Here is a 19,902-nt window from a genome sequence, read left to right as displayed (position 1 = left end):
CCTGCCTCAATGCATGCACAGAATGGGTTAAAATACTGAGGTTTCATGGTAACAGTTGTAGTTTTGCTGGCTCTTTGCTGGGCTGACGCCTGCAGCTGAGCAGTGAATGAGACTTCTCCCCCTGGGCTTTCATTTGTTCATAAGTTGCACATATTCTGACATGGTTGCATCTGTGATTTTTTTCCTACCCTTTAAAAAAAAACAAAACAACAAAACAAAGAGTGTTATTTAAGCAATGGCACTTTTGGGACTTTTTGTAAACAGCTGAAGTTTTATAAACAACGTGTTTTTCTTCCCACAAAACGATGCCTGTCCCACAATGGCATTCCCACAGAACACTGTGGGATGAAGGGATTCATTTTATGACTTTTAAAAACTTGTTTAAATCACTGCTGCCAGGAGGGGAAGGGAGAGCAGCTCTGGGTCCCTCTGTACCTCCAAAGCAGATCCATGCCTCTCTGCCTAGGCTGGGGTCAAGCTGCTATCACCTACCTTTCCTTGACAGAAAAAAGAGCAATTTTCCATGTGAAACAAAGGCCATTTATACTTTGATTTCCCCTGTTTGTCCCAGGACATATGAGCTGTTTTTTCTTGGCTTTCTCTAATCTCAAATCCAACCCCAATCCTTAAGAAATTAAGCTGGCTGGGGAAAAAAAGAGAAAAGAACTGATTCATCTTCCTCCCCATCCTGCTCCTCCTCCTTTGCTGGGTGCTTGCTGCTCAGCTGGTCTGAGTTTTGAATACTTTGCTGCATATCTTGTGGCTATCAAGGTCAGCCTGAAGGAGGGAGGGGACTCATTGTCATTCAAATAGCTACAAACTGTAACACAAATAAGGCCAGAGCAGAGCCAGGAGGCTGATTCAATACAAAGAGACTCTGTCCACAGGTCGATGCTCTGCCCTTTCCAAAATTTCACCCTCACACTCCTCGGTGTGCAAATATCAGAGCAGAGCTTAAAACCAGGGCTGCTGTTTCGAGGGTTCTGACCTGATCAGAAGTTCTGGGATGGGGAGGGAAAAGCAGAGAAATCACGTTGGGAGGAATGAAAAAAAAATCTGACCATTTTTCTTTCTTTTTTTATCTGTGTGTCCCTAGGTTGCAAACTTCTCTCCATGGCTTAAATGGACATTGGAGCATGTCTCTCTGATGGAATGTACAACCCCAGATGATCCAATTCTTCAAGAATTAAATTCCAAGGGAAAGAATACAATCCTTTCTACAATTTGCTTGTTTTAATGTATGGCTTGCTCTCACACACAAAACCTGCGTTTTAATTTCTGTATGCAGAAAGACAAGGGTCTGCCTTCAGTAAACCCTCACCAGGAGAGGTTTAGCCACAGGACACAGAGAGGTGGAAGGAGCTTGGAAGCACTGTGAGAAGGTGAAAGGAAATACCCAGCTTGTCCTTTTTTAAGCTCATCTGGGGAAGATGAAGCTTCTCCCTTATGGCTGGAAGTAGTGGAGTCCATCAGTTCAGCCTGGGGCTGGGGTGGTGACTGGCAGGGACCTGCTGCAGTCCTTTTTGCCTTAAGTTGAACCCTGTGCTGCTCTCAGCCAGAACCCCAGGGGCAAAGATGGTTTTGGTGAGGAGGAGGAATGTGAAAGTGTTCACCTTCGCCTTCCTGCTGATCACAGTGACATCCTTCCTGCTCAACTACACTCACCAGGTGACCTCCACCACCTGGGACCCCCGACATCTCGTGGTGCAGTTCTCAGAGCACGTCCAGAAGCTCTTCAAGTACCCCAGGAGACCCTGCAGCTGCCACACGTGCATTTCCGAGCTGGGACATTCCCTCTGGTTCGACCAGAGATTCAACTCAACTATGCAACCTTTCCTGACCTCACACAATGCCTTGATCCCAGAAGACAGCTACAGGTGGTGGCTGGTAAGTGGGGGTGTGGGTACAGCCCAGGCTTTGGGGGGCACTGGTGGTGTCAGGCTTCCAGGGGTGCCAAGCGCACAGAAAGAGATGTTTTCTGCCCAAGGCATTTGCTGTCTCAGCTGACAAGGCAGAGGTGGAAGGAGTTTGTGCTGCTGTTCAGCTCAGAGGGGCTTGGAGTGCATGTTCACTTGCTCCAAGCTAGAGAAGTCCCTGACAGAGTTAGGTGGTGGATCCAGAATTTGCAAATCTCAACTCTCTCATTTTCTCCCTTCTCTTCCAAAGACCAGGCTTTGTAATCCTTGTTTCTGCTTCACATGGGCTTTTTGCCATTCATCAAGGTGGATAATCAAGCTAATTGTGAAGTGTGTGATTCCCCCAGGGGCTCTCCCTACCATAAGATGTGTAAATAACTAGCAGGATTAAATGGGAAATTATTTATTCCATGCCTATGAGAACACTGTCTGTTGTGGCTGATGGTGTAAAACAGATCTAGAAAGCTCATGAGTGGCTGTGGGTCACTGGGAAGGAACAGCCCCAGGTGGATCCTTGAGCAAGGTGGTTCAGCTACCCCTTGAAGCCTGATCCAGGCACCATGAAAGCCAGCGGATGTCTTGTTCATAAAGCACAGAAAGGAAAAAGATGCATCCTGTTGTTTTGCTTAACAAAAGCCCCTTTTATGTTCTCTTGAAACAAGACATCAGTTGTTTGATTTACTCCTGGCTGTGCTGCTGAGGTGCTAAAGTGCAGGTGCTGCTGCAACAGTCCCGGTGAAATCACAGTTTCTTTGCACTTGTTTTTCCCCTCTTCTGGGAAAATAGTCCCCTGTGCCTTTCTTTGAACCCACAGCAGCCTGCAGCTTGGTGTCCTGCAGCAAGCACAGCCCTTGTTGTGGAACTCTGGGCTTCCAGGCCTTCCCTGGCATCCTGAGGGGGCCTCTCCAACAGGCACCCACTATTGCAGTGGGGACATTTGGGTTTGGAGGGGATGTCAGGTGCTGTGGGAATGAGGCTGTGTCAGATTTATCACTTCTCACTCCACTGGCTGTTGCATTTAGTGCTGATAAACAAATGCCACTGAACTCTGCCACCTTTAATTGTTGTGTAAATGATATCATTGCTTTATGATGAGGCCCTCCTTTTTGCAGTGAGTCTCAAGTACTCCAGGTGCTCTATCTTTTCACTGCCCTTGGCCGTGACTTTGATTTCCCATTGATTGTGGTTTTCCTTCTGGTCCCCATGTTTACTGTCTGGGCTTTGCTGGGGCATTGGGCAGGGAAGGTGGCAAGCTCAGGTCCTTGTCCTTGCCCTGGCTTGAGCTTTCACCAGGGAGCTGGGCTGGTCTCACCTCTGGCAGTTTTCAAAGGAGTGGGCATAGCCCAGATTGAGCTCAGTAATGGGAGGATGAGGTTACTCATGGACACCATGAGCAAAGCCACTCTGCATTCTGCACTCAGAACTCACTGATTGAAGCATGAGGTTTGGATGCATTCTCTTTTAGGAAAAAAAAATAAAAAGAAGAAAAAGTTTGGAACTCGGTACAGAAGTCTGACTAAGTAATGCTCCTTCTTGTAGTGAAACAGGGAAAAAAAATCAGTGCTTCCTCAATTCACAGAATCAGTCAGGTTGGAAATGACCTCTGAGATCATTCAGGGGGTGCCTGAACACCCCCTTGTCAACCAGACCAGGGTACCAAGAGCCACATCCAGTCTTTCCTTAAACACCTCCAGGGATGGTGACTTCACTGTCACAGACATCTTTTATGAAAAATCCTTTCCTTAGGATTTTTCCTCCCGAGAATCTGAGAGGCCTCAGGAACAAAATGTAAATAATGATTATCTGCTGCTGTGGAATGCAACAGGTGCATCTGTGATTGGTCTCATGTAGTTGTTCCTAATTAATTGCCAATCACAGTGAGCTGGCTTGGGCTCTGTCTGAGCCACAAGCCTTTATCATTCTTTGCTATTCTATTCTCAGCTAGCCTTCTGATGAAATCCTTTCTTCTATTCTTTTAGTATAGTTTTAATATAATATATATCATAAAATAATAAATCAAGCATTCTGAAACATGGAGTCAGATCCTCGTCTCTTCCCTCATCCGAAGACCCCTGTGAACACCATCACACTCCACCACCTCTCTGGGCAGCCCACCCAATGTCTAATCACTCCCTCTGTGAAGAAATTCCTTTGCATGTCCAACTTAAACCTTCCAACCATAGTTTTAGACTGTGTCCTCTCGTCCTATTGCCAGTTCCCTGGGAGAAGAGACTGACCCACCTGGCCACAGCTTCCTTTCAGGTGGTTGTAGAGAGTGACAAGGTCACTCCTGAGCCTCCTTTTCTCCAGGCTGAGAACCCACAGCTCCCTCAGCCTCAGTCACCTCATAGGACTTCTGCTCCAGACCCTTCAAAGCTTTGTTGCCTTTCCTGGGCTTGCTCCAGCACCTCAATGTCCTTCTTGGATTGGCCCAGAACTGGACACAGCACTCCAGGTGTGCCCTCACCAGTGTGTTAAAAGTTCAGCTCAACCTGAAACAGATTCTTTCAGAGGAGTTTTGTTTCTTTTTCAGCAAAATGAAAAAAAACAGATTTTCAGAACAGCCAAAAGTCTCCCCTTCCCATCCTTAACAAAAGCTGCTCATTAATTTTCAGGGCTGTCTAACCATCTTTTAGTGTTTTCATTCTTTTATTATTCAGATCATGTTCAAAGGGAATACACCACTTCAGAATACAAAATCAAAGCAATTTTTTTTTCAGATGGTAAAAATAAATCTTCTAAGATTCCTAGACTTTTTCAAACTTCAACCTGGATGTGTGAAATATTCTCCTGTCCCCCATAACTGCATTGTGTATTGGAAGTTTTTACTCCCTGAAAGTTTTTGCCCTAATGTGTAGTAGATGAAGAAAGTGCCCTGACTCCTCTGAAAGATGGTTTTGGGTAAACCCCAGGCATGATGTGGCCTCACCTCCTCATTGCAGCTGATTCCTTATGTACATGTTGCTTTGGGTAAGCTTTTCCAAGAGTGTGTCATTTCTTCAGTAAATAATTCCCAGGTGCATCCTGAGGGCAACTCCCTTTTTGCTGTTCATTTTTAGGCTCATCTTCAAAGCAACTCTGAGATTTTGGCCAGTCTTTAAGAAAACATTGCTCATGGCCATGTTTCACTCTTGTGTGCTCTGCCAGCTCAGTAATTAGTAACTTTTTGCTATATTTGTACATAAAAAGGAGGTTTGAGAAAACCTGAGATTGCTCCAACTTCTTTTTGGGGGTGGGGGGGATGTCTGTGTGTTCACTCTGAGGAGCTGATTTCAGACAGTGGGGTGGTTTTGTTGAGCTGTAATTGAGGTTCTGAGATGCACTGGAGCTCTTTATTGCATGGCTGTGACTTCCCTGCCATGGGGACACCTGTGTGATGTGCTGCCCTAAAAGCAGGCACAGCCCTTGCCTGTCCCCAAACTCTGCCCTCCCTCCCCCTTAACCCTGTGCTGCAGATGTGAATAAGTGCTGCTCATCCCAATAGTCCTGCAGCATTAGATCCCTCCAGTCCTAGGACAGTGAGGAGGATTTCAGAGTTAATGACCAATATTGGAGACAAAGAGACATTTGGGACCAAAGAATGGGTTGGTTTCCCTTGCTTACAGCCCTTCCCATGGCTGCCAGGTGGCTTCATGTTTTATTTGGAGAATATGTAGTTTGAATGCTTTCAGCCTGGTAGGATGTGACTTTTAGAAGGAAATATTCCTGCCTGCTCTGAATAAAAGTGTTTGTGTATACTGGATTTGGTGCCGCCCCTTTGCAGGTGGGAAGGAGCAGGGGGAGAAGGTCAGTGCCACCATCCCTGCAATGGCTCATCCTGCTGCTCCAGGGCTGTTCCAGAGAAGGCCCCTGAAAATGTTCCTGGCTTTCCTTTGTTCATGGAAACACGGGGGATGTTGTCAGGATTGCTCCCTGCTTCTCGTTTGCTTAAATATACACAGCTGATAAACTGGCCCTTCATTATCAGGTCGCAAACAATGGCCCAGATTCTCCCACGTACACCCCTGTAGCTGCTCTGTGCTTTTTGTGACTCAAAGTTGGATTGGAATCCCCTTCTCTCAGGGAGGAACTGAGCATTAATAACACTTCAGGCTGTGAACATTTTGTTAGAAATCCTTCCCTCCCTTTTCTCCCTCTCACCCTTCCTATCTCCCACCTCCTCCCTCTCTCTCTCTCCTCTGCCTTCTCTCCTCTGATGCTCAGGGACTGTGAGAGTGTTTTTGCAAGGTGGCACCTGGTGTTACGTGATACATTCCTTTCTGTTTATGTTTTCTTTCTCACCTCCCTGAGCTGGTTCACCTGCAAGCTTTCCATTGTTTTACCATGACACAAATGTTGAGGATGTTCCCACTAAATTTCTCATTAAATTTCACTAAATGTTCTCACTAAATCTCCTCACCCATACATAAGGAAACATGGCAAGAATTACATGCTGTGACAAAGCACAGCATTTATTTATAGTTTTCTTGTTTTGTTCTAAGGGCTGGATACATTGTTCTTGGTGGTCAGAAAGTATAAAAAACAGGAGATCAGAACCTGCTGTTCTAAGCCCAAATGTTGAGGTTGATGGATTGAAGTTGTGATAAGTAAATTTAGGCTCAGAGTTTCCTGGCAATCTTCTCTGTAGCACATTGTTCATAAACTATCATGTTATAAGAATTTTATCTCAAGTTCTACAATGTTTCAAGGTTTTGCATTTTCTTTGGAAGAAAGCTCAGATCTTGTAGCCTTGTTATTAGTGTATCAAAAAGAAAATATTAGTGTAAACTCATTATATTTGTGGAAAAAATGTAACACATGGCTTAAAAATTTGCTTTCAGCTGTTGAACAAAGGGGCATCCCCGCCCAACACGTGCTGGGGAAGTTGGGGCAGCTGCATTGATTTTTAAGGCAGCAGCAGAGCTGCTTGGCACCTGAGTCATGCATTTTGAATGCTCTCTGAGGAAAACGTGTCCAAATGCTTTGATCACCAGAAGTTTCCTTTGAATCTGGGATGCTGTCTGTGACACTTGGAAAGCAATACAGAGGGCTCAGCACTTTGAAGGTAGCATGCAGCTACCAGATCACTGCAGAAGAGGGTACCAAATCCCAAATCCAGGCCAGGCTCCAGGCTCTGGTCCCGGTCCCACCCAGCCCCACCTGCAGTTGAGCTGCTTGGTTGTGACATTTAGAGCAGCTTTGGACATATGGGAAGAACCTGACCCTGGGCCACCTCTCACCCTCAGTGGCAGCCCCCACATAAGCCCAGCTGGGCTGGAGCTGCTCCTCCTGTGGTGAGGACAGATGGATGTGGAGGTGGTCCAAGCTCACAGGTCTCTCTCAGCACAGGGGTCAGAGTAGTGTAGGGGTGACCCAACCATGGAAGTCAGAAATTGTACGACTCAGCATATTATTGTGTGATATTTGCAGAATATATGCATGTATATATTTACATTTGAGAATGTAAATTTTTTGACTACACAGATCAATAAACAAAGTCCAAACTCTTGACAGTTCCTCTGTTCTTCCCCTTCAACTCTTGGATGCATAGTAAATGAAGGACATTAAATATAACAAGAATAAAGCCATATTTTTCAGACCAAAGAGACATCTTTAAAATTAATGATTTCCTTTTAGGCTCTCCTTGAGTCTGTAGAACAGAGATTACCTGGATTTGTCCCACTTGACTCTTGCTAGGATTAATCTTGCAGCTGGAAAGTGTTGCATGAGTGTTAATGCCTCCAAACTGCAGCAGTGAGACCATTAGTAGCTGGGCAAAAGAGATTCTCATTCTCATTTGCTTTTTATCTTTGAAAAACAGTTTAAAAAAATTAGAAAAGCCACAAAGCCCAGCATTGCTACCCCAGCTTGCCCCAGGCTGCCTGGCTGTGCTATGGTAGGGCTGCCTCACCAGTGCTGGCTGCTGCCACAGCCACAGCTGTGCCTCTCTGTCCACCACAAGGGTTCTGCCTTGGACCATGCTCTGTCTGCATCTACATCACACCCATGATTGCAGGCTCATCTATTCCACCTGAGAATAATTTGGTGTTCTGAAGCTGTGCTTAATACACTGCCATACTTGGCTGTGGGTGCAGGATGCACACCAGGAGAGCTTTCCTTGGAGGTTCTCCTGACTCCTTTGAAGCCCAAAGATAAGAAGGACATGGATGGAGCAAGTCCAGAGGAGGCCAGGAAGATACCTGGAACACCTTTCTTGTAAAGACAGACTGAGAGAATTGGAGTTGTTGTACCTGAAGAAGAAAAGGCTCTGGGGAAACTTCATTGCTGACTTTCAATATCCAAAGGGGCTACAGGAGAGCTGGACAGGGACTTTGCACAAGGGCATATACTGATAGCACAAGGGGGAATGGCTTTAAGCTGCAAGAGGACAGGTTTAAGATTCATTATTAGGAAGAAATTCTTTCCTTTGAGGATGGTGAGGCACTGGCACAGGTTGCCCAAAGAAGTGGATGCCCCATCCCTGGTGGTTTTCAAGGCCAAGTTGGATAGGGCTTGGAGCAACCTGGTCTGGTGGGACCTGTCCCTGCCCAAGGTACAGGTATTGGAATGAGATGATCTTTAAGGCTTCTTCTATCCCAAACCATTCTGAGATCCATGGCTGTAGCTGTGTCCTCACCACTCCAAGCCATTAGCTCTGAGCAGCCTTGGCTGAATTCACACTCTCCCTTTGCACCCCCTTAGCCAAGTTTTGGGTATTGCTGCTTGGTAGTGCTGTCAGTGTGCTGGTATTGAGAGCCCAGTGAAACCTCCTGAGAAGTTTAAAAAGCAGCAAATCCCTTGTTATCCTCAGTGGGACAGTGCACAGTGATGAGGAGGGAACAGCAGGCTCTTCCTTGGAGGGCCATTCATGGGTGAGTAAAGGGAGTGCATGAACTTTGAGGGTTCGTTTTTCTTCCCTTTTTTCTTTTCTTTTTTTTTTTTTTTTTTTTTTTTGCTTGCTTTTTTAAAATGAGAAGATGCAAAAACAGCTAGTTAACTTCTGTGTGTGAAATGGGGAGTTTCTAAGGCTGAGAAATGATTAAGGAAAATTCTCAGTCTGAACTCCCAAATAAAGTTTTTAACAATCTAAAGTGGAGAGTTGACTCTCAAGTGACACACAAATATCTCATGGAGGGACTGCTGAGTGACATTTTATACGTGGAACAAGATGGGTTAAAGATGCTTTATGATCTTGGACAAAAAGTTAAATTGCTTCTTTAGACAAACATATTACTTGCACAGACTTCTGAGGAAAGCAGCCACTTCACTCAGGACACAGGGGTCAAGTATTTCAGTGTAGTTAAGGCCACCTATAGCAGCTATATCCATACTCATGTCCCTGTCACACATCCACAGCACCTGGAGGGAGAATGCTGTCCTAGCAGAGCTACATGACACTGCTGTGGCTCTGCCCTGCACAGCGTGGACAGACTTTCACTCTGTGATTTTGTTAATTTCCTTTTGGGAAAGGCCAGACTAGTGGGAGCCTGATAAGGAGGACTAAAAAAAAAAAAAAAAAGAAAAGACAACAATACTTTAAAAAATAGGACAAAAATTTGGTGTGGAAAAATAAACTATAATAGGTTTGTAATTGTAATGCTATTTGTCAGTAAGCCTAGCAAACATTGTGCAATAAGGAACTGGCTGCTTGTTAAGAACATTTATAAGCTGAATATGCCTTGGAGTTAAATCAGCCTTGTTGCTTCCTCTTCTCTGTTCTGCTGAAACGTCAAAGAGTAACCAGTGTTGATAGAAGATTAGGCCTGAAACATATATTTCAAACAGATAATCATTGAGAAATCAAAACAGAGCACTTGAAATGAGTTAAGGACAGATGTGTTATTGTATGGATGCTCAGCACACACTGCAATAAGGTCATCACCATATTTGAGGTCACTGAGGGAATTTCTAGCATTAGTAACGGTCTTTCCCATGAAATTTATGTACAACAAGGGGATTGTAGGACAGTGGTGTCCTGCTTTCAGGTTGGTGTTGGTTCCCATGTTTCAGCTTGGGTGCAGTAGAGTTACTCTGGACAGAAGCATAAAAGAGTGGTGGATGCCTGAGCTGTGTAAATGGAGGTGCCTATCCAGGATGTTTCTTACTATCCTAATGCAGCAAAAATGCATCACTGCTCCAGGTCTTTCCCTTTTCTGATGCTGTCAATCTGGATGAAAAGAAAGTGTAACTTAAAAAGGGCACTCAGGTACTTGGAATTTTCTGGAAATTGCCTTCCTGTTCTTGAATTTTCTCACGCAAAATCAGTTCAAGAATAAGATTTTGGTGGGTTTCCTTTTCATTTCCTAAAGACACTTAAGAATCAGAGAGTATATATGGTATATGCAAATATCTGTTCAAATTATTCAATATAAGTTCATTTTTCAAAAAAGATTGTATTTTACTGCATTATACAACTGTATATGTGTATATCTATGTGACATCTATGAAGTCTCAAATTATTTTGAAGGCTGCAGGTTTTCTACCATTGTTTTTCTCATATTCAGAGTAAGACAAGGTTAGATTCAATTCATAAAGAAAACACAAGACTTTAGATATGTGGCCATGAGTTTGTTGGATCACACACAAATTTAGATTACCTTTTTTATTTATATAATTGAGCCTTGCACTGAATAGTGACATACAGAGTCATAATTACAGTGCTCATCTGGTCATCCTAAATTACTTTACATCCTAATCACCTTGTGCAGTTCATATACATGTATATAGATTAGGGAGGATTAATGGGAAGGTTAAGTCTGTGTGTGCATTTCTTTGTCTTCTTTGTTCCAAGTTCTCAATGTCATCTTCTAGCTCTGAGCTCCAGAGACCTGTTGTTTGTTTCAGTGCAAATAAGGTCCTGCAAAAAGCACAGAATTTAAACAAAAATTACAGTGCTGCACCTGTTTGTATCTGTATGAGAGAGGGAGAGAGCAGAACAAATTAACAGCTCCTGGTGCAGTCAAGGGAAACACACTGGAAACTAAAGCCAGGTTAGCCCAGGCCATTCCTGGAGTCGTGGGAAAAGGTGTTTCTCTTGTCTCCCTCCCTGTATTTCCATGCCCTGGGTTGGTAGAGCAGGACAGAGCCTTTTTGGCCTTGTGCTGGAGCCGTTCTCCTTTTGTGAGCTGGGAAGGAAGTGGCACCAGAGGGTGAGCAATGCTGTGTGTGAGCATGCCAGCACTGCCAGCCTCTTCAGTAAATCTCAGAGAGCTGAGCCCACAAGGGGAGTGTCTGACCATCACCTGCCCTGCACCTGCCTGTGCTTTCCCAATCCAGCCATTGTTTCCACCATGCACCACAGAGCTGCTACAGAACAGTTCCCCTCCCTGGCAACAGACACAATGACCAAATCCGGGTGGTTTTCTTCATCCTGGAGGTTTTTTTAGCTGATTATACATCTCCAGCCCTCAGGGCTAGCTCTAGTAGAGTTTCCTATTGCATGAGCAGCTGGTTCCTCCACAGTTCACTTCCCATATCCCTCTCCCACTCCTGGCATATGCCAAAATTTGTGGCAGGGACATCAGCCGCTTCTGTCTTCCATCAGCTCCCCTGAGGCTTTTCTGTCATTTATAGGAGAGTTAAAAGAAATTTTACACATAAATAAATAAAAGAAATCTTACACATATCCTAACAGAAAATACCTGACCCAGAGTGGTTTTAGGCTTATAGAACACCAGAGGAACATTTATTCTGCTAAGGCCAGCCTCAGGGAAAATACTTGATCTGTTCTGTCATGGCTAGAGAGAGGAAGTGTGGGAATCTGATGAGGAGGAGGAGGAGAAAAAGGAAGCCAAGTCTGAAAAGTTAAGGAGTTTTCCACTTGATTTTTTTCCCACTTTGGCACCCAACACAAAGCCTTGCAGAAGGCAGTATCTGTGGGTACCTGCAGGATTCATCTTTGAGGAGACATTCCAAGCCATCTCTATCTCACAGAAAAGCTGCCTGCGTTGGTAACCTGGAGTGCTTTTTCTCCCTAACAGAAGCTGCAGGGAGAGAAAGCTCCAAAGAGCCTGAATGCCACCCTGGCAGAGCTGTTTGGGGTGATCCCTGGGGACGGGGACCCTCTGCAGGAACGCGGCTCCGACTCCTGCCGGCGCTGCGCCGTCGTGGGCAACTCGGGCAACCTGCGGCAGTCCCAGTACGGCCACGACATCGACTCCCACGACTTCGTGCTCAGGTGAGAGGGAACACTCAGCCACAGCTGCCTTTGCTGGCTAAAAGTCACTGCTAATAGGGGGGACAAGTGATTTCAGGATCTGTCTAGTGAAACCTGGTACTTAAGTCAAGTCTGTGTTTCAGGGGTATAAACTCTGTGTTGGAGATACGACCTCGTGTTTTAGCTTGGATGAAAAAACATTAATAGGTATTGATGGTGTAGCTTGTTCTGCACAGTCCATAATTGCCTGTGTTAAAAAATATAGGAGAAAAAAAGATTTGCATTCACAAGTAAGAGTTATTTCTGCAGCCAGAGCTCATGAGTGATCTTTCAGACATTTAGCTGACTGTATTAGATTTTACTTTCTTGCACTAGTTCATTCTTAAGCCAAAGAGAAGCCAAAGATACTTTTCAGTGGACAGGAGTCACCTATTTGGCTGCAGATTTGTAAAGAATGGCATTTTTTTCTCCCTTTTGAGGCAACATGGTTGGCTACTTTGTTCTACTGAAAGGCAAGCAGGAGCTAGGTAAGCAGAGCTTATCAGCCAGAGGGCAGCCAAAATATCTGGACTAAGTTCACCTCCAACGTGTCATCTGCAATTGGGATATACTCCAATTACAAGGCCAAATCACCCAAATTCTTTCACTTGAAACAAACTCAGGATGATTTTTTCCTTTCACACCACAGCTGCCAGCACAGAACAAATTTGGAGAGCAATAAAGGGCAGGAAGGGAGGGATTGCTCTTGAAATGCCACATGTGGGAATATTCTCTCAAAGGCAACAAAAGTCTTAGTAGGAAGCTGTGCGCTGAAGTCAAGAACAAATCAACAAAAGGTCAACACTGTTTGAACTGTTAAGCCACCTTGGCTTCTGATGTGGCTTCAGCATGGCATAGAGTCTTCAGGTGACACATCTTCACAAATCACATCAGGAGTTGCTTCCTGCAGTTGCCTGTCTTGCTCCCTGCCAGAACTACCTCCCCAATGGCAGAGGCACCAACCTGGTCTTCAGATCCATGAAGGCAAAGGGAGAGCCCTCTATATTATTCCTACAGATTGTAAATGTGGGACAGCTGCAAATATGGGAAGCTGTGGTGCATTATACTTAATTCTGTGTCCTTCCATATGGAGACAGCCCTGTTCCTGTGTGGACATTTTTATATTGTCTGTCTTACATTTCCAGACCCCTGCAGAAAAGACCTTGCTGGACTCAAAAGTTGGTAGTAATAACTAAAGAGTAACATACCCAGGTGCATGTTTCTGTTCTGAGGCCTTGCCCATGCCATAGCCAGCCATCCCTGGCAAAGGCAAAATTCTGGGTCTTAGTGAACCTTGCAGTCTCAGATTTATATTTGAGCAATCTTAAGCCAGATCTGAAAGGATTGCACAAGGTTTTAGGATTCACCATGGGTGAGAAGAGAAGGTGACCCCTCTATGCATCAAACACAAAATCTCTGACCTGAAATTCACTTCCACGTGCTCTAGCAATACAGTCAAGGGCAGGGGAGAGCCCAGGAGTCCGAGGAGGCACCTTTCCTTCCAGACAGCCTCCTTTTATTGGTATAACTATCTACTTTCCAACAGAAGGAAGTTCCTGCTTGTTCCTTCCTGCTGAGCCTGGGTGTGAGCTCTGCCTTTTGCTGTATGGCACCAACAGCCCCACCATGGTGGCAGGAAAGGTGCATGGACCCAAGGGCAGGCTGTAAGATAATCAACATGTCACCCTTGGTTTTGTCTTGATGGAAAGAAAGACCCATATTTGATACCTTTGACTGATCTCAGGGCAAAACACAGAAAGTCCTGTGCTTTTCCAGTGTTTTCTGCACAGTATGGTGTGGGTCTCTGGCAGGGAAGGCAGTAAAAGGAAACTCACTAACAAATCCATGAGCTGGCAGGATATTCTAACTACACTAATAACTCCCTTGAAGGGAGTTAGAAGAAATTTAAGTAATTCACCTGGGGGAGAGCTGCAATAACACAGCCTGGCATAGACTTGATAAACAGATTTTGCCTCTCCTGTTATCATTAACCAGGGCAGCATGTTGTCTGGCAATGTATGATGCTCCTCATTACCTTGTCAGCTACATCCTTCCTTGTCCTCCCTGTGCTTCTGCCAGGAGCTGAGATAATGTTTTTGCAGGGAAAAAAAGCATTTTGCTCAGAGACAACTGAGGGGTTTCTCCATCAGGGATCTCTAATGTGCACTGTGCTGCACCACAGAAATATGCAAATCTCTGCCACTGAGCAGCTAAAGCATCGGGGAGAGAATTGCTGATGTGTTCCCAGATTGGCTTTCAGAAGTGAACACAGGCATAGAGGCATTCCTGCAGTCCTGAGTCCAGAAATCCCCTCTCTGTTCCCTGTATGGGCCACTCATTTAAGAGTCAGTGATCCTTGTGGGTCCCTTCCAACTCAGAAAATCCTGATTCTGGGAATCTGTGATACATCCAGCATATGGTAGGGCAGCCCTGTTTGGCCAACACATCTTAACTGAGCCCTGGAGGCCCTGGGCAGATTTCCATGCACTGACCCCAGGGTTCCCTAAAGCACCCCGTGTGTGCAGAGTGACCCTGAGTATCTGTTGGAGTACCACAAAGTAAAAGTAAAGTTTGAGTAAATGAAGGGTCAGCAGCAGCTCCTGTATTTGTCACTGTCTTTGTGTCTATTTGGCACTGACTTTTGTGCCTTTTTGTGGGAGAACCATAAGGAATATTTGCTGCTTCTCATCACTCATAGCATAGTTTATTACCTTGACCCTAAGACATTCAAATACACCTGGATGGATAAGGGGGAAATGGAACTGCAGGAAGTCAAGCTGATCTACTTCAGGGCAATGTTTTTCTCACCAGCTTTAGGATGAAGTGAGATGTGTCCTCATGGACTCACCACTCTTTTGATGACTGTAAAGGGAACACAGGAATGTGCTCAGTGATACACTTGGTACACTCCTGTTCAGGCCAAGGAATTCCACACTAAAGCTGAGCTTTCATTTACTGTTCAGTCACATGGGTTATGATCATTCCAGCTTGTCTGAGGACCCCTACACCTCTCAGGGCTGTCTGAAAACCCTGCATACAGCATTCCTTTTAGCCATGGGAGCATATTCCTGACCTCAAGCAAATGACTTGGTAAAAACTCACATGTTCTTGTGCTTACCTAATTCCTTTTCTGTCTCAATTGTTATTTTTGGGCTGCAGAATGAACCGTGCCCCCACTGCTGGCTACGAATCAGATGTTGGGAGCAAGACCACTCACCACTTTGTTTATCCTGAGAGCTACAGAGAGCTGGCAGCAAATGTGAGCATGATCCTGATCCCCTTCAAAACCCTGGATCTGCGCTGGGTCGTCACTGCTCTCACCACTGGCACCATCAACTTGTGAGTAAGGGCAGGCACAGGGGGTGGGAGCTCCATGTTTCATGCTGCTGTAGGAGATGGTAGCCTGTGTGGGGCAAATCCCTGCTTCTGGTAAGGCCTAGGATCCTTTACAGACCCTCTCAATTCAGAGTTCAGCCCTAAACACTTGATTTCTAGGAAAAGATTAATGTTATGATTGTTGTTGAAGCAAGGATTGAGATCCAATCCCTTACATCCCCAGAGGTCTCTGAGAAATGAAAAGAGGAGTTTTTGCTGGTGGAAGTGAAAAGTTTGGTCAGAAGGCTTGTGAGCTTTGGGGTTCAGTGCCTCATTTTGGGCTTTTCTGCTCATGCTTCCTCCTCCCTGGGTCCTTGGTGTGGGTGCCATGGGATGGAGAAAGAAAAACAGCAAGCGTTTCTCACAGCGGCTTGTGAGAATTTTTAGGGAGTTGTAAAGATGTAACAACTGTGTGAAGAAGATGTTTCTGTTAGTTAGCCAATCAAATAAAACCTATCATATCACTATAAAAACTGCATGGTTCTCTTGAATAAAGCCTTCTTTGCTCTTTCTACAATACTTCCTCCTGCCTGTTCCTGTGTTATTCTCAGCACAAGAATAACACCTTGGAGTCAGTACACTTGCAGAAGAGGATGAGGAGGCAGAGAGGGCTGTGCAGGCTGCTCACCTGAGGCAGGGAGCAGATGCAGACTGCAGTATTTGTTGTCCCATCCAGAGGATGAGCTTCCCTGACCAGGCTGGTCAGGAATTTGGTCTGGCTTTCCTGGTGGAATGTGACTTAGAATTGTGCAGAGGAAACAATGTTTTATGTGACAACTCCATGTCTTAGCCTTAAATTCAAGAGTTCTACTTGGCAATAATGTGGCACACTGGAATTTATTCCCCAGTTCTTTCCTGAGTGCTGTCAGAAGTAAAGGTTGTCTCCTGCTAGATTTATGGCAGCACCAGAATTAGAAATGTGATCAAAATGCATGTTTCTTCTGGAAGCCTGCTAGCAGATTCTTTTCCTCCCTCTAAGCTGGCTTTTCCTAATCCAGAGAATGAAATACGTGACATTTGTGCTGTGTGTGAGGTTATCTGCTGGATGTGAAACCACAGCCCTGTGGGGTTGCTTGGTGACACTCTGCTACACACAGGCAGCAAGAACAGATCAGATTGCTTTACTCCAGAGGGAAATAGTTCAAGACATTTAAACTTTTTTCCCAGTTTCAAAGTCTCAGAATATTTAAACTTGGAAAAGTATGTCTGGGGCTTGCTGACGGGGCATCAGAACCACTTCACAATTTTAAGACTCTTTGATGGAAAAACAAATGAAGATTTATTTCTCCTCTTCATTTCCTTTTCTCTCTTTGTAGATACATTTTAGATTCTTTTCATTTATTATTAAGATTCCCTTAACTTGTAAAAAATCTGTGTTGGCTTCCTTTTACCTTTTTTATCACCAGCATTTAATACATGCAATCACAAACTGGCTTGAAAAAAATCCACTTTCAAGACACACTCATAACTTGGAAAAATCAGTACACTTAGAAAAGTGTACCACTCACTACAAGTCATTGGGGTGCTGAAGCCTGTCCAGAGAAGGGTCATGGGACTGGGGAAGGGTCTGCAGGACAAGGAGCAGCTGAGGGAGCTGGGGGTGCTCAACTTGGACAAAAGGATGCTCAGGGGGGTCCTTACCATTCTCTCCAACTGCCTGACAGGAGCTGCAGCCAGGTAGGGGTTGGTCTCTTCTCTCAAATAACAAGAGACAGGAAAAGAGGAAATGCCTCAAGTTTCACCAGGGAAGGTTTGGATTGAATTTCAAAACCAATTTCCTCACCAGAAGAGTTGCCCAGCACTGGAGCATGGGAGTGGTGGTGTCACCATCCCTGAAAGAATTTAAAACATGTACAGGTGTGGCTCTTAGGGACATGGTTTAGTGATGACTTGGCAGTGGTGGGTTAACTTTTGGACTCAATGATCTTAGAGGTCTTTCCACCTAAATGATTCTATTGTTCTATAATTTACATGGGCACACGTTTTTCAGGCAGGTCCACTGCCTATCCCTGCCCCAGGAGAAAGCTCTTGGTGCTTCTGAGCTCTGAGCCCAGCACTGATTTCAAGTGAACCCTTAGCCTATTAGGGAGATATAACTGACCACAATGCACTCACAGCACAGGAAAGGGAAAACACCTTTGCTTAATAAATTACAGGATATATCATATATTTATAATTAGATTGTACATATGGGCTTGGTAAGCATCTGGTATAAATTAGTGTGCAATTATTTCACCACATGAAAGAAATACCACTATTTTAAGATGTTTGCCATACTCAGAACAGAGAAATTGCATAATTAATAAGCTGGAATAATAAAAGCAGAAAATCATAAGCATACAAATCATAGCAATGTACATAGCATAATTTTTGCCTTGTGGAATTAACCTACAAGCATGCATTAAACACACAGTGTCAGATAATGGGTATAAGGAAATTGTTGAGTGCACATTTTTAAAGGGGAGAAAGCATGAAATAAAAATAAAACACATTTGAAAGTCAGTATTTTAGAAAGGAAGAAGTACTTATCTGCTTACCCTGGTCTGCTTGGGCATTGTTCCACATGCACAGCCTGCACAGTGTCAGCTGAGTCTAGGCTAACAAGAACCCAAGTGCACTCATAGCTAAAAAAGATAAGCATCCTCTATTGGTTAGACTTTTACACAGTCTTTCATTTTCTGTATGAAAGAATTTCCTAAAACTCAAAACCTGTGAGTTAAATATATTCTTTTCTTAGTATTACCATAATTCTTGCAATTTTTTATGATTCAAAACAAAAGCCAAACTTCAGATTGCCTTAATATGAGCTTCAATTGACAGTTGAGTGATTCTCTCAGACACTCTTAGTCCTATTTGACTGATGTATTTCCATCTAAAAACATATCTCTAAGACTAAGCATTGTTCCAGAAAAGACTAAGAAATGCCTTTTCTGGGATGGGAAACTTTCAGGCCCTCAGGAGCCATATATTTACCCTGGTTGCCTTCACTTGCAAATCTTTCAGGAATCTGTATGGTGAAAAAACTCCACTTTGTTTGGCAAAGACAGTGACAGTATTCCTCAAAATGTTACACATCTTGGGTCAAGGGCTCAATAAATGTTTTGGGCAATGAAATGAATGTTTTATACAGGGACAATGACAGATTTCACTGGAGCCCTGCAAGGTGTTTCATGGAAGATCTCTCCCAGGTGATGTTACAGTGCCTGGAACCTCCATCACAGGTGTCACTGTCCCACTCCTGTTTGGTGCCTCCTGGGTCACTCATTCCCTGGCTGCCCTGCAGCCCAGGGTTTACATGAGCATCAGAGCAGACATCTTAACCAGTGTGCAATATTTTCAGTGTCATTTTATGAAATTGTGCAGTCACATGACAGCAGGACTTGGGTACTCTAAAAACAATGAGGTAGATCTTGGTTAAAATCACTAATATGTCGTCTGACAAAAGCTCCAGCAGTCTCCTGGTTAAATCAGAGATGTCCACAAGTACTGTCATGACATTGCATACTCATCTCTTTGGTCTTCTACTGTATCTATCCATGACATACAGCCCTCTTGTTCCTTCCACATCACCTTTTAAGAAAATATTAACTATTTATTTATATGATATTAAGGAGATTCTACCAAAGAAGCCATTCTAGCAAAGAAGCCATTTTTGTCTTCCTGAGCACAAAAAGGGCATGGGATCACCAAGACTGTGTTTACTGATTTGCTGATCAAGGTCAGGCATGGGCTGCAGCTGCAAGGGAGTATTTGCTGAGACCAGATTGAGAAGTCTGTGTCCCTTTCACCCTGCATGAGTGTCCCTTTCCCCGCCAGCATCACCTCCTAGGAGCACTGGAACCACCATCTCCTCTCTCACTGCCTCAGCCCTGAGCACAGGAGAGCATTGCAGGTCACCACTGTTTGGGTAGATTTAGACTAAGTTTTAAAAGTGATGATGTTCCATGGTTCAAAGAAAATAAAACCTTGATGACAGGAACCTTGTCACCAAAACCCAAGTGAAAACATTGAGACTGAACTAATGGAAGGTGATTTGGTGCTTGACCACAACCCATCTAAAAAGTGTGCAGGATATATTTTGGGATATACTCCAATTACAAAGCCAGCTCACCCGAATTTTTTCACTTGAAACAAACTCAGGATGTTTTTTTTCTTCCAGCACTCGTCATGAGCTGTGCAATGCCAGCACACACTGTGCATGAGATGTGGGGAATAAAAGTTTTTTTCATTTTCAAGACATGACTCATGATTTCAGCCGAGTCATAAGGTGTAACTTGGAAGTTTGATGCTGGAAACTGCAGGAAACATTCAGCATCGCCCTGGGGAGGAGGGAAGGAGCTCTCTGAGAGGGGCTGTGTGCTGGAATGCCTGAGTTCCATATAACCGCAGAACTGGTGAACTCTGAAAATCATGTGGTAGCTCCGAGTGTTAGGAGAG

General features: G+C 44.4%; 1 protein-coding gene across 2 annotated transcripts in view; it reads left to right on the top strand.

The window, feature by feature from the left end:
* The window catches only part of ST3GAL1 (ST3 beta-galactoside alpha-2,3-sialyltransferase 1), a 79,160-nt gene that overhangs the window by 51,569 nt on the left and 7,689 nt on the right, over positions 1-19,902 (top strand). Inside the window, exons 1-4 of one of the 2 annotated variants that reach the window (XM_059465909.1) lie at positions 793-887; positions 1,097-1,887; positions 11,876-12,072; positions 15,250-15,429. In XM_059465909.1, coding sequence (XP_059321892.1) covers positions 1,576-1,887; positions 11,876-12,072; positions 15,250-15,429 — 689 coding nt within the window. In that variant the 5' untranslated portion in view covers positions 793-887; positions 1,097-1,575. Of the gene's footprint in view, positions 1-792; positions 888-1,096; positions 1,888-11,875; positions 12,073-15,249; positions 15,430-19,902 lie in introns of those variants that run through there. The other variant, XM_059465919.1, reaches the window with a different exon arrangement.

The sequence above is a fragment of the Ammospiza nelsoni genome, chromosome 1 (genome assembly GCF_027579445.1).
Source record: "Ammospiza nelsoni isolate bAmmNel1 chromosome 1, bAmmNel1.pri, whole genome shotgun sequence".
NCBI classification, from domain to species: domain Eukaryota; kingdom Metazoa; phylum Chordata; class Aves; order Passeriformes; family Passerellidae; genus Ammospiza; species Ammospiza nelsoni.
Note: the sequence above shows the minus strand (reverse complement) of the source record. Positions and strands in the feature narration are given on the sequence as shown.